The sequence below is a fragment of the Nicrophorus vespilloides genome, unplaced genomic scaffold (assembly GCF_001412225.1).
Source record: "Nicrophorus vespilloides isolate i.1.1-1 unplaced genomic scaffold, Nicve_v1.0, whole genome shotgun sequence".
In the NCBI taxonomy this organism is placed as follows: domain Eukaryota; kingdom Metazoa; phylum Arthropoda; class Insecta; order Coleoptera; family Silphidae; genus Nicrophorus; species Nicrophorus vespilloides.
Genome location: NW_017096469.1, coordinates 160,044 through 186,724, shown reverse-complemented (window position 1 = coordinate 186,724; position 26,681 = coordinate 160,044). Strand labels below are relative to the sequence as shown.

The window sequence follows — 26,681 nt, the reverse complement described above, 5'->3', positions numbered from 1 at the left end:
CGTAGAGACAAACAGCAAGAAGAGAAAGAGTGCAAGCAACAGCAGCTCCAAGCAAGCAAGCCAAAAATAGCGGCCACGACGAGGAACAGAAATTTGGCAGACCACGACCACAGTCCGTCAGGTGCTCGACTGCCGTCCGCATTAATTTTGAGGGAAAAGACACCGGTAACAGCTTTTTTTGAAAAGATGAGCGGCCCTTTCAAACGTAGGGCTTCCCTGAAGACGCTGCCCGCGATCGCGATCTCGAACGCCGGTGACCTGAGAAGACGTAGGTCCTCAGTGGGTGTTACCCATTCCTCCACGACTTCGGCTGGCCAGCAAGAGGTGCCGTGGGATATCCTTGACCGCTGCTTCCTTCCGGTTGTCTTCTGCCAGGCTGCTGCCATCATCATCAGCACCGTCCTCAACACCCTGCACATCTCACAGGTCACCAGTCTTACCCTCTTCATCTGGTTCACAATTAGCACTATCGCAGCCGTATTATTCTACCATAATCTAAAGGTAATACTATATTTTTCACTTTCTTAAATATACATCATCAACAGTGACGATAAAAGAATTATGCTTATATCAACTAATCCCTGACAAATATTACTTTGTCATATAAATAGTATTATTGACTCATATGCCGGTAAATGCAAAATGCCTCATTTCTATAAAACATTCACGTTATGTGAGTGCTTTTATGAATTACATTATTTTTCGGACTATGAAACAGACTCCAAATTTATGAGACAATTTTTTAGAAATAAATATTATTATACAAACATATTCACAAACTTTAAATTACATTTATTATTACTATAAGTTGTCTCCTTACTGTCATTTTTTGTATTACTGTCTGAACTATTATTACCCAAATCATCTAAATAATCTTCATCGCCATCCATCGCATTTCTTATTCATCATTTATTATAGATACCTTCTTTTGAACCAATAGGCAAGAAGATTTATACTGTTCGTTTATTTTTTTATTATTATAATTTCTAAATATTATTCAAGCATATTTTATTAACACATCAACTTATATTAATTATTTCAAATAATTTAGATAATAAATAATAAAATAAAATCAATTTAAATAACCCCACTTTATGAATGAGAGTGCTTGAGAATTGATCAATAGATGACGAAGGGCTTGAATTGATTGAGAACGGCTTAAGGATACTAGACGAAATTATTACGAATCCAGTAATTATTAGTCAAAACCAGGATAATTGTCGTTATGCGTCTACTTTAAAATCCTTGAACTGGAAATTTTCATAATCAATTTATTTAACACAATAAATTTATATATAATATTATTAAAGATAATTAGTTGAGGAATTTAAGTGGAAACTATGATAATTAAAATATAATGTGCAGGGCAGCTATATTCAGTTTGCTGTGGAAAGAGTTGGTATGTTAGTATGAATGGAAAGACATATGGTTAATAGTTGAAAAATATTTTTTATGCTGTAGAACCTTGGTTTGTTAGCAGGGCAATCCCGTGCACAACATTTGGGGGCGGTAATTTTGCTTCCCACTCAGCCCATTTTATGAAGAGGTGTGCATTATTGTTAGTAGCTTACGGGCTAAATCTTAGAATTTAATTATATGCAATGCTTAGTAAGGGTTTGTCGGTTTTAAAATATCGGTTATTCTAAATAGAAAAACGTTCTAAAAATCTTAAAATGGATACTTTAATCTGCTACCTAACTGGGGTCTACTAGGTCCACGATATATCTACCCTTCCGTAATCAAATTTCGAATTGGTATCTCTTTTCATTTTTTGTTAAAATTTCAAAACCGGTTTCGTATAAAAGTTGACATTCTAAAACCAGTTTTACCGACTTTATAAGGTAAATATATACATTTATATATACATAAATGTATACATTTACCAAATTATATCGGTATAAGTTAAAATTAGTAAAATAATAAATATGAGATACACTTGTATATTAAGGTTAAAATGTGTGATTAAAATAATTTATTTACTATTATTTTATTTAAACACTATTTTCTGACAATATTAGTTTAAACGATTATGTATTATTTATTACAGTTAAATTGCACACAGAAAAACGTTAGTTGCTTTTCGCAGCTCCACATTTTTTTCTATCGTTTTATTCTACAGTTTTGCATTTATTGCAAATCCTTGTTGTCATCACTACCTCCCTCCCTCCCTCCTTACACTGATATATTTCAATATTAGGAAAATCATCAATAGATAAGCCCTGTCCTACCTATACAAGTACTGAATAATGATGACTTTTCGGAATGATTGTTAAGAAACAAATAGATATATAGCACTGGCAACCACAGCATCCATGGATGCTGTGTACATTGAGTCTCATGTGTAACCATGGACGGACCACGACCACTGATAATTTCTTTGCTGCAAGAAAGTAGTAGTCGTTAGGAATTTCTTGAATTTAATTTTACTAATGAAACAATTAAATGTTAAACGTTCAAAATTAACAAAAAGAAATATACAGGTTTGTCTATATCAGAGGTTCCCAAACTTACCTGATATTGATTTTTTGTAAAATTATTATTTATATTGGGACATGTTTATGCGCGTATGCTTGTAACAACATGATATCATTATGTGCAGATTCTTACAAGTTCAAAATGTATTACGACTACAAAGTGAATGAAAACATCCTACAACTTACACAATTTTAAAAACATATATAATTTTTTTTTTACTACATAGGTACTTTTATAAATAATGTGTATATCTTTATATTATAAGATAGTATAATGTAAATAAATAGGTACTATCAGTGTATGTTGAGATCCACTATTGTGGACCCCCATTTTCATTTCATGGACCCCCAATTTTTTTTTTCGCAGACGTAGACCCCTGGGGGTCGATATAGACCACTTTGGGAATCACTGGTCTATATGACGTCATTAGGTACATGTATACATTTCCCGGAAGTAGTGGGTTAATGTAAGTTTACCGACCAATGTATACATTTACCGATTATGTACTTTTACCGTAACATAAGTATTTTATATCAATTCTCCTTAAATTAAATAATTTATTAAATAGTATTTTTCAAACTTTTATTAGTAGACATTTCGCCATATATTCCAAACTTATTTAGCAAGAGTGTAAAGGGGAATACGGGAATTTTTAACATTTATACATTTTCTTTTGTCTTAAAAAATAGATAGATCAACGATGATATTCATTTTTGTTGATTTTTGTTTTCGTTATGTAAAATATTAAGGTATAATATAAATCATGGTGCAACTGATATTCCATCTGACTAAAAAAGATTGAATTAGTTATAGCAGATTATGTTGTAGGTTGCAGGTTTTCCTTTTATTTTAGTAAGTTATATACATATATTATATAAAAAATACCGTAGTCGAGAATATTATGGTTTGTACTAATGTATTGTTATTAAATTGTAATTGTGAACTGGGCATTTTCAGGCTACATAGTGCTTAGATGGCACATCATATACCCTCCAGCGTCGACCAAATTTTCAGCAAACGAATGCGGTTTTCAATGCTATATCACTTTTTGTCGCCATATGGGAGATTTCTCTTTAATTAATACATAGCTTTAATTAGTGTGTAAAATAAATTAATATACACAATTCTGTTACGCGTATAACGACTAATGTGTCAATGCTTTGTGCTTAGTTCAGTCATAAATTGAACGTGGGTGCCTGACATAACAATTATTGTTTCATCTCGCCCCAGTCCTGTCAGAATCAACTAATTAACGCCTCACCGGGTTCGACGTTCACACAATGAACAGCGGAAATTTAATGAGACTGAGATTTTCCGGAAATGCATGCGAGTGAAGTATAAATACAGTGAACTGCCGTTTCACCTGTTCATCTTTCAATTTTCCGATTCGATAAATAAAACGCAACGCGCTCGGTTCGCCCTTTGTGTTTTAATATTTTATATGAAATCGAGTGTATTTTATTATCATCAAACTCGTCTCCCTATATTTTTCTCTTTCTCTGCCTCGAACTTTTTCTGTCTCTCATTCTCTCTCTGTTTTAATAAACATACTTTTCGCAAGCGCCCTTTGAAGTTCTCCGTTCTATTTATCTTCGCCCTCGTCGCCCCCCTTCCTTTCCACCGCGTATTATTCCCATCTCGGCTTTTATTAAAATTAAACCAATGTTATTTCAAATAATTACGTTCTTCCACCGTTAATTCTTTTATCCGCCGAACGTGAACGTTGCATCAAGCTCATAGAATGAAGAAAAATAACAGAAAAAATAAGAAAATCCAACAAAAAAAAATTTTTACTGAGTTGAAAATATTTATTTTATCTAATATCGATGACATCATTTTTGTAAACATTTTATGCGTCATAAGAAACTCTTGAAATACACTTTTCAAAATATACAAACTTTGTTCCTAAATTGAACTTTCTATACTGTTCTGTTTATCAATGAATTTACTTAGCTGTTAAATAAATAAATATTACATAAATTAATAAAAATAACACTTTACTAACAATTCATTTAAACATATTAGATCAAGTAGAGGTTATTTAAATTATTTAATAATTGTAGTTCATTAATTATGAACGGATTAAAAATATGTAATTTGTAAAACTACGTAATAAAATTAATATGTATACATTTGAAATTATTTCATTAGTGTTAATTGATGAGATATAAATCATTAAATATGTAAAAATTATTATAAAGCTAGAACCTCTATATATGTCATGTCTTTGCGAAATAGGACAACACAATACTCGAGAAATGTTGCCAAACTTTTCCAATAAGCAATTCAGATACTCGAACAACATACCTTTGGGATACTGCTTTCTAAACTTTGAGTGTTATTAGCACAAATCAAAGATAGTTCTCTATTGTTCGCTATATATTCATTGGAATGTGTAATGGCACAATAATAGAATTGAGATGATTTTCTTGAGTAACAAAGTCTTTACATCATACGCATTTATAGAATACAAATACTATTTTAAATCAACCAAACTTATTATTTATTTATAAATCTTTATTGGTTCCAGTTTCAGTTGATAAACCACCGTTAAGTCTTTCTGACTGGTTTTTTGTATATTTTGTGGCCTTTATATAATACAAAATAACATAACTTTATGAACAGCACTAATACATTTATATTGATTGAAAGTTTGTTAATTCATTATGTATTTTTATTGACCATAATTTGGGCTAATTTAGAGATACTGAATAGCTTACAATTAACATTTAATTTACGTTAAACCAATATACTGTTGTTGTTTTTATTATAATTTATCAACATGTCCCAGGTTAGACAAAACATTAAATACAATGGGCAATAATTATAATTTATTATTTTTTTTATATACTTTATTAATTTTATTTCTTATGCACAATTAAATTAATAATAATAATTATTATTGTAACAAATCATACTACATGCTCAAAAAAAAAATATTACAAGAAAAAAAAACAAATTGATCTGCAACAAAGGACTATTGACCATATGTCTTTTTGCTCTAATTATATTATTTTTTTAATAATTTGAAATTCTCTAACAAAATAAGCTATTAATTGGCAATCTGAATACATAAAAAATCACTTAATATTGCGTATTTTAATTGAAATGAAACTAATAAATCTAACTTAAATAATAGTAATAAAATATTTAAGAATTATAATTATATAAAATAATTTGAGAATTATCACAAATACGTTATTATAATATAAATGGAGGTATTAGTCAAATCTCAAAGGTATATCAAGAACTGTAATTCATTTCAGTCTTTAAGATATAGATTTCTAGCTAAAACTTTTGTATAGCAATCCAGTTTATATAGATTTAGTGATATAACTTGTTTGGATAAATTAGTTTATCCGCAATTACTTTCTAATTAATACATTAATAAATTTAGTTTTTTTTAATTACTTAAGAAAAAAATATAATACGCCACCTCGTGATATAATTTTAAATAAACTACAACAATATATTAATATCAATTATATACTTAAGTAAAACGTATTTATTGCTTTAATATTACCTGACATTTTAATTGTAACAAAATAAAATCAAATTTAATTAATATTATTAAACATAATATTAATTGACAGTCTTAGCTCCAATTTAGAAATTTCAAGTATACGCTTTCGTTAAATTCCTATTATTTATAAAAAAAACTTATTCAATTTAAATATTTGATACCACTAAATGTCATTGCAGTAGCTGGTTAATAAGGTATATAATAAAATATTATTATTATTAAATTACAACGTTGCCAAAATATTATCACTGAATCACCTTACTAACGTCAATTGGCAAGGAATATGAACATACTATAAAAAGAAATGTGAATTCCCGAATTTATTATCAAATTAGTTTACACATTTATTTTCAAACAACACGCAAAACAAAATTGAATAATAAAAATGTCAATTAAATTAATAGTACAACAATACTTCGCATAGTGCGGCTTAGCTCAAACCTGATTCAATATAGTACGCTATAGTATAGTAAAGCAATCTATCTACCTGCTCTAGTTTATATCTTCGATTCGACTTGAGTCCGGTTTCAAACAGTGCGGTATTAGCGATATTGGTAATGGGTACTAGCCGCACTACGCAAGGTATAGCTGTAGTTAATTTTCTTAAAAAATATCTGAAAGAATAGTGCTTTGTATATGTATTTAGTTATAAATAGGGTACGTCGTTAGAATCCGGTCAAAAAAACGTTTTTTGAAGAAATTTTTAAAATTTGAAAATCGCTTTGTTTTTTCAATTAAAAACCAGTTATTTGATTAAAAAACAACATTTTGACACAAAATCGCAAAAACTCAAGTAATGGAGCGCTGACCAATATAATTATTTGCTGATACAAAATAATATATATGTTAAAATCATATTTTCTGAGAAAAATAAGAAATAACATAATATTTTAGTCATTTAGATAAATGACTCTGTTATTCATATATTTGCATGATTTTTTATGGAGTAAATTTGATTTAGTGCTAATTTCATGTAATTATATAGAAGTTTTGTTTTGTGAAATTTTATTTTGTTATTTTAAATTTTGTTTAAAGTTAAAAAAAAGAAAACAAGTTGTAAAAATCCTTTTGTCTCTATTTTTGGGGATAATTCGAAAACCGGTTTAAACCGGTTTTGTAGAAATTCGAAAACCTAATCGTACTCCATGTTTGGGTTGACGAGCTTAGCTATTTTGAGATTATGACAGTCTTACTGACATATTTAGTTAACTTTAGCACCAACTAGCACCTACACCTGAATTCAAATATAGGGAGTACTTCAAATACAAACTTATAATCGCATTATAATTTTGTGTTTTATTTGTTTAAAAATGTCTAATAAATATTATTAGCATGTTTTCTGTCAGCAACGATGTAAATACGAAATAAAAATAATAATGCGGGTCGTATAGTAATTAATTCAAATTACGCTTTGACGAAGAGCGGCTGGAGACGGACGGACGAACGGCGGAGGGGGAGGGCTTGTTGTAGGTTCTTCGAATTAAAAGAAGAAACCTGGCCCGCAGGGTTTGGGACGCGCAAATGTTTACGCAAAACAGTCTTCAAAGGCGGCGCAGGAAACCAAACCCTCCCTCTCGCCATCCGCGACGAAGAAAGTTTTCCCTGTTTATTTACGTAATCCTCGCCCTATACCTATCGCCCGTGCGTTGCGTTTCTCCCGGGTCCGTGAGGACGAGCGTTAATTACAAGCAATTCCAACTCATCCCCTCACTCTTTCCGACATAAAGAACTTTTTGTGTCTTAACGCGCCGCTTGTCAAACGACCAACGAATTTACCCAATTATTATTTCCATCCTGAAACCGAACAAAGCAGGAAATGAAAATTAATTCGCTTCTTGAAGAGTTCGCGTAATTAGGGTCAACCTCTTCTTTATACCTGAACTTTTAAATTGGCGAGTCATCTGGCGCGATCACAATTATTTTTAGATTTAAGTGCCGGTTTCTTTTTGCATTATGCTTATCCATAATCTACGCAAATAGAATACGCAATTCGGCGGAAACGAATATTGTTTTTAACACGTTTTTATTTTATTACTGCAGCTTTTGAAATAGGCGTCACACGGAATGGAACGTTGCTGTGTGGGAAGTTAACTTGTATTATTTTTGAATGCACTCGAGGGAACGAGAGAAAATGCATTTGTAGGAAATGGAATGGTACGAAGAAAAGCGCAAATATGTACTGGCTTTTTTAACTTTTGCAAAAAATATGCTTATAGAAAAGCGAATCAACTTTTGTTACATAATAAATACTATGTTCTACAGAGATATACAACAACTATACTATAGTGAATTCATACTGATCAAAGTCGTACTATGTAACATCAATTTTTTAATTAAATTACCTACTTTATTATTGTTTCAATGATCATTGTATTATTTATCCATCCGTTTAAGTATTATTGTTATATTAGATCAAAATTAATGAATAAATTTAATAAAACATAAATGTTTGTATTATTTTTTAAATGAAAGCTAGTTTAGTCTATCTAAGAGTTCAAACTGGTACTAGGTAATGAAAAAAAAACGTTGTTAGTTGATTATTCTTCTTCTTCTATGTTGTAGTAACAAATATTGCACAAAATATTAGTATTTTGACAATTTGATTAGTTACTTTATAATGTTGATCGTTTTCTATTGCAATTTCATAGAAGGAGAAGAAAAAATTAGAAATTTTATTTTTAATTATTAACTTTTTATTAATTTACATATTAAAAAATGTGTTACTTTTTCAAATTTAGTCATATTACATTATACTGTGAATATCATTTGTTAAATTTTGTTGTAAACAAAATATGTATTGTTTTCATTTCATATTTCACTGAATTGCAAATTGTATACATGCATTTCAATAAAACCAAAACAATTTCATCAAAATCAATATACATTTTATTTAAAATATTACATTTCCACTCTAATGTGTAAATAATTCAACCAACATTAATGATGTTGTTTATTAATTTTTTTTTAATAAATCAATAACACAACACAACATGTGTAGTTAATATTTTAATTTCAGATAATTTTTAAAGTAAAGAAGATTGTTGATTTCTATCTTTGCGCACATTATTTTGTACTAAATAATATTTTAGTATATTTTTAGTTAACATATTTATAAGTGATTACTGATTATCCAAAAATATATTTATTCTATTGATTTACACGGAGACGCTCAAAGAGATCAGACATTTTAATAAGAGAATATTTTTTACGCACCACTATTAACCTTTTCTCGAGAAAATATCATCTGGCTCTATATTAAGTAATTAAATTTGTAAAAATCGATTGAAATTCATATTATTCCACACTAACTATCTTATATTTATACTTGTTTTCTTTTTCTTTACAGGTGACTGCCGCAGGAAAGGCAGTTCTAATAACTGGATGCGATAGTCGAGTAGGGTATGCCCTCGCTCGTCAGCTAGATGAGCTTGGATTCACGGTATTCGCAGGATTCCAGTGCGCTTCAGACAAGACCGCGGAGGAACTGAAAGAAGAGTCCTCCGGCCGTCTGCACGTCCTGCAGCTAGATGTCGCCAATGAAACTCACATCCTTGCAGCATCCCTATACGCCGTCGAACACCTGCCAGATGGCGCACCCGGACTGTGGGCCGTCGTCCATTGCGCCCAATGGGTCGCCCTTGGTGAGATCGAGTGGATACCCCATCAGGTAAAACTTGAAAGAAAAAAAAACTTTATATAAAAAATGTAGACGCATTTAATCAATTCTCGGAACCGCTCTAATTAAAAATCATAAATCCTCGCAATTTTTAATATATTTCCTCCAAGGAGCAACTAATAAATCGGAGCGGAGGAAATCCATTAAAAAGCTTTCCAGAATCAGGTTTAACGGTTGTGAAAATGCGATAATTAATAATGTAAATATTCTCTCCTGATTCCGAGATCATAACATATGTATTATAAAAATAGGTTAATATATTCTAAAGTACTTTCCTTCCATAGAAGATGCGTGACACACTTTTCTGAAGGGTATCAGTTTTTAAACTATTTTTTTCAGAGCATTTATTTTTTTTATATATGGAGCCCCCATTATTAAAAAAAGAATATTAATTTATTAAATATTGATATGTTTTATTAGTAAATAATTAATATGTTTTTTTTTAATTGAATTATAGTTTTAGTGCAAATTAAGTAACAAACTTTTAAAATTTGCTCTCACGTACAAAAAAAACATGTTCCTAAATTTGTGTACAATCAAATACCGATATTGATGGAAAGCAATGAGTTAAATTTTAAGATTGCAGATATAAATTGACAGCTGCCAAATTTAAACGATGCGTACGATCGTAGATCTAAATTGTGTGTTAATGTATTTTAATTATTGACCTTCACTTGCAGACATATTTTAGTAAGAATAAGGAAAACCAAAAGGAAGAATTAAACACTTTTTATTGACCTCAGATTTTATAGAAATATTCAAGTTTATTTACTAGTCACAAATTAAAGAAAAAAATTGAAATTAAATATAAAATTATGTATAAAAAATATATATCAATTTGTTAATTACTTAACCTTTTGAACATAGTTGAAATAAAAAATGTGTTTTTTTTTTCTTTTAAAACACATTCAAATTAAGTTTTTATTTTTAATGAAAAAAATATGTGGTACTTTTTGATAAAGTCGGGCAATTTTAAGCTTAATACGTATAATATGTGAATTATAGTAATTTAGATTACAAAATATTTTATAAACTTATTTCATGGTATTCTACTATACAAATTTTCTTTTCATTACAACATAAAAAAATAATCTACACAGAAGTGACAAGTATTACTTGAATGTAGGTTTATACTCACTTGGTGGTTCCAATTGCTAAACAAATAATTTTTCTATACTATATAAATATTACATTACAAGTATTTACGTCTATTTCACGTCTCGTTATAATTTAAATAGTGAAATGTGCCGTACTTATATGTACCATTAGACGATAAAGGGTTAATAATTCAATGTATATATATAGTTATAAACATTTTAAAACTTTAGTTTTATTATACATTTTAATTATGAAAAAAAATCTTCGCATTTTTTTATTTCACACTTTTTTGTCTGTAATTGTACGGTTGTTACAATAAATGTTGATATTATTAATAAGTTATTTATATATGCAAACACATATACAAAAGGCCACAGTATTTCGTTAAAAAATATAAAATATGTAATCAAAAATGTTTTTAAAAAGGAAATTAACAACATCTCATATATTAATTACATTTCCATTATGAAACAAACGACAATCCCGTATAAATATATCATTTTTGTTATTTCCGCACTTCAATATTTATGACAGTACTAAATTTGAAAGGTACAAAAAATGTTAGATTAACAGATTTATAGCTATATAGATAAAACTATCAGCTCTATCTCAGTATAAATAAAAATATGATAGTTTAACTACCAATGTATATAAATTTTAAATAATGTAAGTTTAATTATAGTCAAAAAGTATGAAATAAAAAACACATTATTAATTGTAAGGTGACATTGACAATATCTACTGTCAATGTCAGGTTACAATGTGACATGTGATTTAATTATATTAGTATTTGAATAACTTACCATTTGTGTTTACGTTTTATATAGTAATTATATACATAACGTATACTCAGCAATACATTAAATGTTGATCATATTTTTTTTATAGAACATTAAATTGTTGTAAGTGGTAAAATGTTAAAATGGTGCAATTGTTATGTTGGTATTGTAACTAATTTTGGTTGAGTGCCATATATTTAGATGATACAAATGAGTGCATAACAATGTTACCAAGCCAAGCAACAAATCACAATTTAATAGTCGCTAAGGTACACCGAGGATCACATTTTAACATAGCGGAATGCCGATTACCGGTCGCGCCGCCAATTAATAACGAAACGAAATTGGAATTCGCCGCAACAACGTTACGCAATGCAACGTATTGCATATTAGTATGTTACGAGGCATATAATCAATTCGCGTGGGCGTTTAGGGGGAATGTCGCAATATACGATCCGTCCTACTAATAATACTAATCCAATTCACCAAATACTGCTGCGATTATCTTCCTTGTAACGGAAACCGAAATTTAATTATTACGCCTTTTGAATTTGTGACCTGATTTTAATTGCGAGCGGCAGGAGTCCGTACTCAGGCCTAGTTACTTTTCGTCCTCCCTTTCATGCAAACCGCTCTCGGCCCTATGTACCACTCCTCCTACCATTACATAACGAAGAATATTGTGTGTCAGTGTAGTGTGGAAGTACATAGTTGCTGTAGTTCGCTGACTCGGCTCAACTAGCACCCTCCTCTGTCTGCTCTGCATGCACATGGAAATCAATCCTCTGCCCCATTGTTTTCCCGCTCCTGTGGGGACTTGGTTTTCCTGAGCGCACCCATTTATCTGCCATACATCAGATTTCCGGGAAGGCGAAAACCGAACGCGCGAATTGTTTTGCAATTTCCTGCAGAATTAACTTTAATTTTCTAAAGAGCTTTCGAACTCCTCTCTCCCCAGCGTATTACCCCATATACTATTCTAATACTAAATTCTCAAACAAAGCAAGGTGAATTCATTTTTTTATTCTCTTTTACATTAACACTGTTGAAAACTGTTCTATCAAATTTATATTAAAGTTTCTCATGTATAGTAGACCCACAAACTTAGAACACAATCCGTTTCAGTAGATGGTTTAATTTTCAAGTTGTTAAACTTTCGGGTTGAATTTCTCCATAAGAAATAATGCAAATCGAATTAATATATTACAGATCCCCAAATTGTATACAGTATTATACATTTTCCTATTTAAAAATATAGCAATGTTAAACTATCATAAAACAAAGTATTGCTTCAGTACTACCACCATGCTACTACCAACAAGATATTGTACCAAAATGGTCAATATATAATAAAAGTAAATATTTAAACAAAAAAATCCAATATTCGAGACTTATGTTTCAATAACATTGATACCACTATCTAAAAGTTCTTTTGGTTAATTTACAATTTATTCAATTTTATCCGATAACATATATTTATTGAAATATTTATAAATTATTGGCGTCTTGGTCGAAAATAAATATTGATTTCGAATTGTTAATTATTGAATAGGTGAAAAATACCTAATACCTAATCTTTTAAAGATATCATTAAAAATATCGATCACACTTTATATGCGCCAAATGTGAAATTACAGAATCTCACAGGATTATTACAAATTTATTAGTATTTTAAATCACATCAATATAACGCTACAAATAAAAAAAAATACATTTACCGATGTTAAAAATAATAGTAGAAAAAAGGTTTACGTTTTGACTAAATAAATTAAAATACTAATCCCGAAATATCTTGGAAAGAAAATAATAATTTATACTACTTTCATAATATACAATTCATACAATTTAGCAGAGTACACGTAACGGAGGAATTTAAAACGAAGCACTAAAAATATGATATATGCATTACTGTTTCCTAGAATATTGATGGCAATCGATCACCTAGACCTCTTTACTCTAATAAAATATATGGAAATAGCACTTCAAACATTTTAGCATTCAATTATTGAAGAACATTAACATTAAACGAACTCACAAGGAACGATGTGGATATTGATAGTTCTTTTTTGATCCATCAATTATGTATTCTTATTATTTATTTTTATAACAAAACTACTTTTTAGAGATTACAATAATTATGTAAACTTAAAATGAATTAGTAAATACAGATTTTGATTTATAAATACTATTTAAAATATATATGATAATTACAAAATGTTTAAATACATAAAAATAATAATTAATTCATTAGTTATTTTGCATTTTCATTTTATTTAAGCTTATCAAATTGTTACTTTATTTTGTGTTCCAATTTGCATTGTGTTATTTATATTTAAAATTGATTTCTTTTCAATTTATATTATTTTGTTTATTGATTTTATTCGCAATTTTTGTGAGTATTTCTGACCAATAAATCATAATTGAATCGTTATTTATAAAGTGGTATAAGTACATATTTTCATATATCGAGATATTTAAGGGTTTGCGTTTGAATCGATTTAAAAATATTGGTAAACGTTAATAAAGTCGTGTGACGTTTTTACAGTATAAAACAGTTACATTTTATTATGCAATAATAATTATTAAAGAAAATACAGGTTTTTTTAGGTTCACTTTCAATAATAACATATTTAAAAAAAATAATAATTAATATGAAGAAATGTAAATCCACGATTAATCAAGTTTATTGTGAATTATTTTATATTAAAAAAATGAAAAATTTTCATAATGTGATCAAAAATTAGTAACGTCATCTTCGTCAGTAGTTGAATCTGATAATTCCAAAATTCTTATCCTCTTCTTAGTTTGGAGCAATCTTGAATTAATATTTCTCAAACTGCTTTCATCATCTGAATCAAAACTTCTTCTTGTATAATAAAACAAAATCAGCTAATATATGTTAAAGACCAGTGCACACTGAAGTAAAATCAATAGTAATTGCAATAAAAAAGTTGATTTCATTATAATTATTAGATTGACTTTTTCAAAAAAAAATGCGATAATATTTTATAGCTAAAAAATGATTACTTTATCAAGAAATCGTACTCAATTGAATCTCAATAAAATTACCATAAACTCGTTTTTTCCAAAAATGGACTTATACCACTTTCTGAAATAATGGCTTAATTATTAATTAAGTGAAAATATTATACTATATAAAACAAATTTTAACAAATACCAAAATTTATTACTATGAAATGACCTTCTACTACAGTTGCTAGTTTACTGTCAGAATTTACTCGTAAGTATTTAATTTCAGCCGTCGGTGTTTTATTCCCATTCGTCGTAAAATTGGTTGTCGCCTGAGCAGAGCACATACATAAATATATTTTTAATTAAACTTTCCTCTTAGAAATCGTAAAGTAAATAAAACTACGTGAAACAATATAATTCAAAAAGGAGCTACGTTCTATAAACGAACTAGACATTGTTGCAATTATAACTCTCTCTGATCGCATCCAGAAATTAATAAAGCAGGCCGTGTCTTGATACGCTATTAATAAGAAGGGCTTCAGCATTTCACACACACACAAAAATAATAATAAGCTGCATTCATGTTCACTGTAATATTAGGTGCATCTAATTAAATCACGTTTGAACTCGGAGCTTATTAAAGCTCTGTGTCAAGGAGATTATATTTGTTTTGATAGATATTGTATTTGTGCAAATTAGATCTGACTTTATGAATTCCTTGTTTGTCAAACAATATTCAGACAGAATAAAAAGTGGTAAGTTAAAATGAAATACAGCTTCGATCAGTCCGGATAAGCCGGTTTGAAAAACAAATACATTGTAAAACATAAATGATTGTATTTTAGTCTTTTCATCGCTGCACTTAATCTAAAAGAGCCACATTAAGTATAATTAAAAGAATTTAGATTATATATTTCGCTACTATCGATACTTCAAGTTAAATAAGTTATTAGAAATATACAAAATAAGAATTACTAATTGGATTAAATGTATTATTTTTTTTTCATATAAAAAAAATCTGAAATATTTAAGGTAATGTTTGTTAATGAAGAATAAATATTATTCTGTCTCTGTCTCATAAACAATATATTTTAATTTAATCTTCAAGTCTAAATGAGCAAAATTTCACTGAATTAACTGTGCGAAACAACGTAATTTTCCATTTGTTACAATTTATCTGGTAAATGCATGGGACATTATTAATTCAACACATTATGATCTTGATACAGAAACGTAATTTGCATGCTATAGTGTATATGGTAACCGCCCTAACTGCTTCATCTTATATATTGCAAGATCCCGCGCTCGGATGCAATAATTGTATGCTCTCCCATACACATTTAACACCGGGGTTGTACGACTCAAAGCCAACAATCAACATAACCATTTTCTACTGCTCCGAATTATATTTTCTGAGAAACTCTGTCTGCTCAAACGTAATATTTCTGTACAGCTACACTCATAGTTCATAAAAAAAAACTAGTGTCACTTTTGCCAACTGCATAATATTTTATGTTCAAAACCTGTTACACTTTGTGTAATTGCAATTTTTAGTCATGAACCATGCGCTTAATTATTTAAAATGCAATCTCGTATCTGCTCTACATGTATACAACTTTATTCATACATTATAGGAGAAGCACTTAAAACATATTGTCAATGAATTGAAAATGTAACAATAAAATTAATATTAATAAATTTTTATATACAAAAAATAAAATAGTTTTTAAGAAAAAATTGTACAATACAACAACAAAAATAGTAGATAAAGATGAAAGTAATTATATTTCAAATAAAAATGTTTGTTATCTTATATTTGTATAGTTTCAAAATAGTAACACACTGTTTTTTAAAAAGCATTAGTGTTATAATATTTTGAATAAACGCGATAAAGGAAATCGAGTTACGATAAAAAACTCTATATAATATACAGATAATAGTCTATGTTTCGATGTGTAAATTCGTCAGAAATAATTAAACATCCTATTTAGTATATATGAAACTGGAAACCCAATAATTGAATTTATGAATAGGAATTGTTGGCAACCGAATCCTAAAACCTTTCCTTTTCGAGAACGCTATTTGGACTATTCACAAAACTAAACTCGACAGGGATATTCTTAATCTGCATACACAGTGCCAACCGGAATGGAGCGCGTTCCAATTAAACGGCCGAAGAACATTTAGAACAGCTCGTCTCAAAAACTAAGAAAAAAACTAAAATAAAAGCAATGGAAATGTAGTGAACATAAAATTTAGTATAAGTTTTTATTATTTATGTAACAAAAAATGTAGCATATTTAGTAAATTCGTTTAACAATAACATTAAAATTTAGATAATCATTACTTTTTAAGTTATATAAATATAAATATTCAACAGACATTTCCAAATATTTTAGTCTAATGTAACAGAAGTATAACTTTTATTACTCAAATCAAAAGTTATAAAAACATGAAATAAATACTTTATTATTTCCTTCAATACCTTCATTAAATACCTTCACAAGGTATTGATATATTTTCTTTGATATACTCAGATTGATAGATATAGAGATACAGTGGAACCTCGCTTAACAAGCAAAATGAATTGTAAGAAAAATTATTCGCTTAACGAGCGAAGTTTCGCATAACGATAGAGGATGAGAAGAGAAGTTCCGGATTACTCGCCTGATACATCATTTTTAAAACTTGTATACACATATTACGTATATTTTTGAATATGTTTCACTATACGAGTAAAAATCCGGAAATTTTGGAACGGATTAAACTCGTTGAGCGAGGTTCCACTGTATTTAGTTCTTAAAATAATTGAGAGTATTTGTTTGCATTGACAGCTAATTAAAATTCAGAAAATTGTATCAGAATTTGATACAGATTTGTAGCCGAATTCAATTAGCAGAGCGTGAAACTACAACTGACTCCGGTCCGTCAGGTGTGAAAATAAAACGCCTGACTAATTGAATTACGTGTTTTTCAGCAATAAAGGCGCTAGTAACAAAATGTCGAGTTTGTTAATTAAATTCAGGCATCAGGGCGGATACAATGCGATGCATATATATACTGGGGAAATAGAAGTGTGGGTGGTGGGTGAACGAGATCGACGTTCGGGTGGATTTCTGGTATGATGTCCCGAATAACGTAAACAATAATTATTGTTGTGTTGTTGCGTAGCTCGAGTTGTATCGGTTTAATTAATGCAATAATAAAACATTGATACCCCACGAGAATACGACTGCCAAAGGCTTAATCCCCGTTCCCAGAAATTTGCAAATTTTATCGCACTCCCACTCACAGCAGATATTTGCTTATCGCTTCAGATGTTGCATTTTTTTACAATGTTTATTAGCATGTACATAAGCAATTTATAATTTTCGTGTCACTGCATATTTCAGAATCGATTCGATGTTGTTCGGTAGGCGGAATAATTGAATACAAGCGAAATTTGCGCTTTTCGAGTGAGAGCATTCCTGGTGTTATATATGCACGTTTTCTGTTTAAAACATTAATGCACCTCGCAAATTTTATGTATGCAAAGACAAGTTTATACACTCTCGCACTGCCACCCATCTCGGTGAAATTAGTTATTTACTGTGTCGTGCACATTTTTCTTTTCATTCCAGTTGTTTGTTTCTTCTTTATTTTATTTTTTTTTATTCGAGCGCTTGCTAAATGGTCCTTTCGCAAGTTTTAATGACGGGAATTATGCATTTAAGCAATTCAAAATTCTTTTTATTTTTTGTACGTTATGCATAAGGCAGCTAACGAGATGATGCGGGCGAGGGTAGATATTCCATGGCTTACAAATATGCTTTGATGAACATGAAGCGAAAAGATTTTCAGTGATTTTCATCCGTCATATATTCAGTTCAAAACCCTTTAGTGTTAATCCTACAGTCGAGTCAGCTCAACCGAATGTTATTTATGGCGTTAAATGATGATGCATGAAGTTATTTTTGATAAAAATGGAAAGAGTGATGATAAATAAATTCATAGGAAATAACTGAAACAGCAATATTATCTATGATCACGGACAGAAAGGCTTTGGTCGATAGCCTTTTGGTCATAATTGTAGCCAAGAAAGATGTTTAATAATATCTATGATCAATATAAATTGTCTAATATTAAGATCAGTGTAGTCTAATAAGGGTATGCACATTTCCGTATATTTCATTACAATGAAGTCTAAAATATCAAGTAATTATTTCTGTATAGATTAATATTTATCATAGTGCGGCTTTGGACTGATGATTCACTATAGGTTTGAAAAGATCAAAACAAACCAAATATAAATGATGAAAAAAATTACAAAAAAAATATTTTTTTGCGTTATTACTTTTTGTATGTATTTAGTTCCTATTTAAAATTTGATTTTTCTATCTAAATTCATTAAAATAGTTATTTAACTGTGGTCAATAACCCTTTTTATTTAATTATAAAATAAATCTTTTTAATTATTATTAGTTATTTAATTTCTGGTTAAGACGATAAATCTAACCTACATTACATCAACTAAAGTAATTAAAATGTAATTAAGAAGATTTATTGCTGTTAAACTATTGTTCAAATCGTTTTCAAAGTGTCAAGCCCAGAACTCAATTCATAATAAGTGTATTTTTTTTCAAATCAAAACAAAAACATTATTTACTGCAACTACACTGATAATTATAAATAATCACAAAAATGCGTAATCTATCCTGTAATTAATAGATCAAAAACATTTTAGGAAATTCTATTTTCTTTTAATTTATAATAATAATATTTAATGTAGTAGTCACAAAAAGTAATTATATTTGAATAGTTTAGTTTAGACAAGATTAAATTGATAATAATTAAGATTAGGATATAAAAACTATTGTTACATGGAATTGTCATTTAGATGTATTGTAAAACGACGGGTGAAATCGTGCACAAATAACAAAATCTTCTTCTTCCGGGTTGGCGTGAGTCCCTGACTTGGAAAGGCACTTCCTTTTGTTGAGAACTCAATAGCAAGTATTGGCTCAATAGCAATTCTTCTCCAACGGTTGGCCTCGGCTCCTCTACATCACCAACACCGTCTTCTTGGAGAACACAAATCTCTTATCTACCGGAGTCCTCAACCGTCTTCTTTCACTGTTCGATCTGGACTCACACAAATATCTTCTCTACCTGAGTCCTCAACCGTCTTCTTTCACGGTTCGATCTAGTCTCACCGCAATTCTGGATTCATCATTGTACGGAGGAACGTAGTTTACAGTGATGACAACATTACAACGTTACAGTATTTAAAAAAGAATATTTTCATAATCTTAATATCAACTAATTATCAATTAATGTGCAGCTAAGGGACTACATTTTATAAATTATATTAAACGTGCAAAACGCAATTATAAAAAATAGAAACTGTAAAATGACACTCGGCTCGAGTATATGCTAATTGATGCACTCGCAAATGGAAATGAAAATCGTTAAGGAGCTTAACTCTGGCCTGGAGAAGATAATGCAGGATATTATGAAGTGCATAATAGCAAATCGTATATAAAAAAGTATATAATTACTTGCGCGTATTTTCATTAAGCTTCATATTCATAAGAAATTAAAATTTATTGTATACATAAAAAAAAATATTATTTCAAATGGCTGTTGACCACAGTCTGCTTCATATTTTTAAATTTAATGCTTTAAAACTTGGAAGAATGCGTGACAAAAAAGGCATGTACGTATTTTTGTTACTAGATTAATTAAAACGTGGAACTAACTAAATCAGAATATGGTTAATGTTGATTTTAAATTTATGAATCAAAAAAAACATTACTTTAACATAGATTGTTTCAGCGTTAATCAAATTATCAAATTTCTATACTGCTGATTCAGTTGCTAGCCTATTTAGAGAAATAATATAAACGGAATGAATGTATCAAAATTATTTAATTTCGTTTTTTTTTAAATATCATTAATACAGTGTTATGTCCAACCATTATTATTATTGTTAATATATTGTATTAACGAACTACGGCGTCTCTTAGTTGCATTATTATATAAACATATACATCAGCATAATAGAATCTTTACCGTGATCCCAGTTCGATACACTTTAATATAAACAAAGAGGACCAAGCGTAAACATTCCCATCGATACTCTTATACTTTTACTACGAATTCAAGTCCTTATTATAAACACATTATGATCGTTACACGTACAATCGTAATCGATCATCTTTTTCATATAAACAAATGCATAGGAAGGATTTTGTTCCGGTCTTAGAATAAACAAAACCACCAAGGCCGAATCCCGTGGAAACGCTTAATCATCAATATATACAAACCCTACTCCCGATCACAACTCCCACCCCGTATTAATAAGAATAAACTTTGTAAGTAGAATAAGTATTTAGAATTAGTCTCACTAAAACCTTCAAAGACTGATAGAGTCTCAGTAAAACATTTAAAGACTAATAAAGCCTCAGAAGAACTTTTGAGGACAAGCATAGCCTCATAAAAACCTAAGACGAGCATAGTCTCAGCAGAAGACCAACTAACGAATAAAGTTATGTAAAACCAAAATAATTATTTAATTCCTACAACTGAGACTCCACAACGACAACACCAGACAATATTCCACTGTGTCCAGAATTCCATCCCATCTACAACAACAGACATTTCATGCATATGTAACTTCAATAATCTACGAGATTATTATAATTATACTTAATAGTAATTTTCCAATATTATTTAAATAATAACTAAATACAATGATACTTTGTTGAATTTGTATTACTAAATTGTAATGGCATGTGATTATAATTTGATACAGAATTATAATCACTCAGTTCGTTGCAAATTAGTTGCACATGCGTTTGGGATGAATGGTTTATAATTTGAAGGAAAAAAAGCATACTTACCTGGCGTAAAGTTTTAACCGTGATATTTAAGACGGTTACTCCAGGATGAGACCCTACCATTTCAGACGATTTCGTATTCCATATAAAAAATTACATAATTTTCTTTTCCAAACAATTTGTTTCACATATGATATTTATTATTAAATAATGTAATACAAAACAAGTCTTGTCAATTCTTATTGTCAAATTATTTTTTTTTTACAAACTTTTTTATATTAAATTTAAATTATATTAATTTATCCAACAATATATATTATACATTTATTTTGTATAGATGTTGTGAATACGTTGGAGAAATCAAGCAGAATGAAATCAAACAAGAAATATAATATTATTCTTTTTAAATTAAACAATTTAAATTAATTTAATTAACTGTGCAAAATGTAATAATAAACGCGCTTTGTAAACGGCCTTAAATATTACATTCGCATTTTAATTATGCTATAATATTTATTTACCGTTTTCGTTCGTCGATGTTTTAACTAAATATTGAGCAATATACGTTCATTCACGTACATGATGAAATATTTAAACAATTGGAAACTTTAATTAATGCTAACTAAACTTCATTAATGAATTAAACATTATTATTATATACATTATATTGGACCACTTAAATATGTATAACTTTATGATCATTGATACAAAATATTACTACGACTATTTTTATTTGCACATCTCTCTTGTTCATTAAAATTAATTATTGTAACCTAATCAAATTTAATCCTTTAACAAGTATTTTTACTTATATAAAAGAAAATAGATTTTTTTTAAAATAAAGTTGTGTGTTATTCATTTAATCATGAATTGATATTTATGGTAATCCAAAAGATCATTGATACATAAAACAAAAGATATCAAAATATAAGTTGAACTCTATTAACTTATCGAGTCAATTATAATAACAAGGTCCTCGCAAAATCATTTGCCAATAGATGGCACTTTGCAAACTTTCTGCGGAAGAATGGTACATTCCTGATGGTCAAAATGGAATTTGTACCCCTCTTAGTTATCGCTTCATGGCTCATTGAGCTCTGATCAAAGTGTAGTATCTGTTCTTATCAGCTTAATATCTGATACGGCCCGCATGCGGGTCCAGTATATTAATCTGATTTTTGGAATCGGATGAGGACTGGAGCTTGCTGCGTCTTTGTCAAGGGTTAGCCTAGTATTGCAGTACTTCTAGGATTTGGCCCACTTTATTTGAATTGAAACATGAGTTATTTGTAATGCAATCCTAAATAGACGTCCTGAGAAAGAAAGTTTGATATTATGCTCTCATCTCCAAAGCCAAGTCAAGTCTCGATGATGACTTGAAAATCAATGGTAAATTTGGTAACCAAAATTTACTGAAAAGACAATGAATTGCATCAATTGTACAAAATAGTAGCGAGTAAGGTAAAAATACATGGTCTAAATGCGTTCATAAAATATACAGTTCAACAACTGTTAGAATATCTAAGAATAAGTTAAGAATAATGAAAATGTATATTATGCAGCGGAATTCCAATTCCTCTTTGTACAGCTCTGAACATTCTACATTCTACATACTATTAACTGAAGAGCCGCTCGCAGTGAAGATCACGAGTAGGCCCCATCCGATATAGTAAAACCTTTGACGTGTACCAACATCATCATGTGCTTAAACATCCAACTGTAGCGTAAGCTGTGTTTTATAATATCTTTCAAGCACTGAGTCTGCAATTTTTATCATTAAAAATATAGCGACATTGCGAAAATAAACTCAGTAAAAGCATTTCTTCCACACATTCCATAATTATGTCTCACATAACTCCTCATTTTTTGGTTTCTTGAATCGTTGCAGCTGCAAGGATTTAATCGTATCTGCGTACATAAAATCCGCTCGAATCAAGAAATCCAACAAAGCACAGCGTGGTAAATCGTCAGAGGCCGCCCTCGGGCTTTCAATCCGGACTGGCGCAAATATTCCGTGATTCGACTTTCAAAATATCTATCATTCATACGACATTCCCTCTACGTTCGTGATAGCCCCAAAGAAATCCACTATATTCCTAGATAAAAGTCGAGCCGGCGCGAATATTTCACACATGCAAATTGTCATTTATTTATTGCATTTGTGTATTCGGAAGATACGAATATTGCGCAAATTAAATGAAGAGCACATCGCAACATACATTACTAAATAATTTGCTTTTATCAATTTGATTTGAACATGCAATTGTATAGCAAAAATATATTAAAAACATTTGCATTGATTGCTATAATTTTTTTATATTTAAAAGTTCTAAAAATCTAATAATTAACTATATTATATAATCATGTATAAACCAATTTTTCATAATATAATATGCTTTTATCCAGAAATAAGAAAATCTGCCTCAAAAATATTACAGAAGGAAATGTAAAACGGTAACCTTTTAGAGTCGGCATCCTGTGGCACAATATGAATTTCCTTTTAAAAATTACGTGCTTTCAATGCCAGCGAAATTAATTTTACTACAATATCGCAAAGTTAAAATTTAATTTTCTGTTTACAAATTGAAATATGCTCATATAAATCATAAGTTTAGAGAATGCTATAAATATTAGCTCTTGTACAATGTGTCTGTTAATATAATCAGTTAATTTTACTGAAAGAAATAAATAATTATCATTTAAATTACAATTCGTAAGAGAATTAATTTTTATACAATATTTTATTGGAATTTTAATTCGAAACACATATTTATAGTATATAAAATATAAAACTAAGATTATATTAAAGGGCTTATAAATTATGCTCGCACATATGACTAAATAGTAAACATTTCATTCTATGAATATAGTAGTAGAATGTCTATAAATTATATTATTTTCAAGCTAAACATTATAAAAATAATAAATAAAAAATATTTACGAATTATTATTGATTAGGAAATGGCCAAGGACCAAACTAATTTCGTAATAAGTTATTATATTATAAAGGAGAAAAGTGTTATTTTTCAAATATGTAATAGAATTTTTAATATAATTTGAAATAACTTTTGTTTATTAATAATGAAATTTGTATCGTTATTTACATATATCACGTAACAATCAAATTTATTACTCAATAAAAATATATAAATATTTACTATTTCGAATAATAAATATATATATTTCGTTTAAACAATTTTATCACCTTCCGTGCTGGTGTTCACATTCGTTTTATTTTGTTTGTCGAGTTTACAGCTACACTTGGTATTACAACAAATGCATCTACAATTAAGACAAATTTCACTTCGTTTGTTGAAATCGTTTTAATTGTTTATTTATATTTTTAATGTATGATGTATTCACATAACTTGAAGTAAAATACGTTTTTCAATAGCATTGTTCATAGTTTTTAATTAATCAATATAGTTATAGAACTACATATAACGTTGTTCTGAAAGTTATTTAGTTTTTTTTTCATAAGCTAAAGCGGAAATTGACATTTTTTTCAATGCGATAAAATAATTATTTAAATAAAAACTGTACAATATTATTTTGTTATATATTTTCTGTTTAATAACTATGATTTTCCTCTACAGAATAAGCATTTCTTTAATACCTCTTTCGTAAAATTCTGATTTTCTGCAACTCCCAAAATATTTTTCAATGGTTTTCAGAGGTGAACAGATGAGTATTCGCTGTTTTAATACTTTCTGCAAATACCTGCGACACCCAAATTTCTTCTCTATGTTTTTTCCAAGACTTTACACTTTCACTTGGACCAGCAAGCTCTTATGACAATACCTAAATTGTATTACGCGGATCGGACTCCACCAATGAGTTTAAAGTGTCATTATCTTTGAAACCATTTATAGTACATTCGAGGATTCAAGATGTTTTCATAAAATTTAACCGATACCAAAAACGACATGATAACTGAAAGATAACAAAAATGACATTTATTTTCACTTTACCTTATATATACCATCTTTCTGGTAACGGTATGATTCCACGCTAATAGAGCAATCATTGCTTGCTGAACAAAGTGATTTTTGACTCATTTGAACTTATTGTTTTTGCTGTCTACATATTAAAGATCCGAATAAGTAATTATCGGAGTGTGGCAGATTTGGAGAAAATGGTAGAAGCTGTAATAGCTTTTGGCAAATCATAAAACTTGAAATAATTCGTGAAATCATGGTGAAACAAAATTCTGGCCTCTTCAATTTAAGGCAATCACTCAATTTGGAGGCTGCACATTTCTTTAGTACATTTCTTGAATTAATTATGAAATTATATAGTAGAAGTCTAAAACTCGGTTTTCGAAATGCTTTAGCCCATCTTATCTTTTCTGCGTTCAACATTGTTGTAATTTTTCATCACCAGCTATGATTTTTTGGTGATAAAAAAGCAAAATATGCCTAAAATGCCCATGTTCCAACACACAAAAAGATCAACTGCACATGACTTTCATTTATAAACTTTTAAAAATCAACTGTGAAAATATATAATAAAAAATTATATGTAAATATTGTTTTCAGGTTATAAAAAAATCAACAAACATCAACCTTTTGGGGGCGACTCGCGTTAACCAAGTGATGTTGCCTCTGGTCAGGAGAGCACATGGAAGGATTGTTTTCATGACCTCGGGCTTATGCAGGGTAGCCAGTGCTGTGAGGGGTGTACACTGCGCCCTCCTGGCTGCCGTCGAAGCGCAGGCTTCATGCCTCAGACAAGAGCTCAGAACCAGAGGTGTTGACGTCGTCGTCGTGGCCCCAGGTGAATTCACTTCAGGCAGCACCTGGCTGACCGATGAGGACATGCGCGAACAAGCTATCGAAATGTGGTCGCAGCTCAGCCAAGAACAAAGGTCCACATATGGCGAAGACTACTTCGAAACGGCTGTCAGAAGTTTGGAGAAATTCACGAAAGCCCAGGTGACGTACTAATAAATACGAATGTACTAATGCGCCGCCAACTCGCATAAATTTATTAAGCAAATTACACTTGGCTACATGAATTAATTGGATAACGTACAACTTGTTTTAATGAATATACCGTGCTTGCAGGATGCCGATATGTCTTCGGTGTTGCGAGCCCTCAGCGATTCGGTGGTCAGGACTTTCCCATTGCCCAAGTACACCCCGGTAACCAGGCAGGAGAAGATCCAAGCTTTCGTCGCCGATCACCTACCGAGGAGCGTCTACGACATCGTCTACTCCGAGAAATAGAAACTTAAATCGAAATGTACACATTAGAAGCTTTTCATTCTTCAACTTGACGACAACGAGTTGCATTTAATTATCATGTTGTGTGGCTTTTCTTTATTATAGTTTTTCTCC

The 26,681-nt window shown here is 29.7% G+C and overlaps 1 protein-coding gene across 1 annotated transcript; it reads left to right on the top strand.

Annotated features, from left to right (window-relative positions):
- On the top strand, positions 1-26,681 carry LOC108557099 (D-beta-hydroxybutyrate dehydrogenase, mitochondrial). The gene is made up of 4 exons (XM_017913484.1): positions 1-501; positions 9,345-9,665; positions 25,881-26,276; positions 26,409-26,681. The coding sequence occupies exons 1-4, from the start codon at positions 187-189 to the stop codon at positions 26,568-26,570; spliced, it is 1,194 nt and encodes a 397-aa protein (XP_017768973.1). The 5' UTR covers positions 1-186; the 3' UTR covers positions 26,571-26,681.

What these genes read in the sequence shown, in the direction of transcription:
- LOC108557099 (XM_017913484.1), top strand. Translation starts at nt 187, where the DNA reads ATGAGCGGCCCTTTCAAACGTAGGGCTTCCCTGAAGACGCTGCCCGCG. An exon ending in TCGAGTGGATACCCCATCAG is followed by an intron (nt 9,666 to 25,880) that starts GTAAAACTTGAA and finishes TATTGTTTTCAG; the next exon opens with GTTATAAAAAAATCAACAAA. An exon ending in AGAAATTCACGAAAGCCCAG is followed by an intron (nt 26,277 to 26,408) that starts GTGACGTACTAA and finishes CCGTGCTTGCAG; the next exon opens with GATGCCGATATGTCTTCGGT.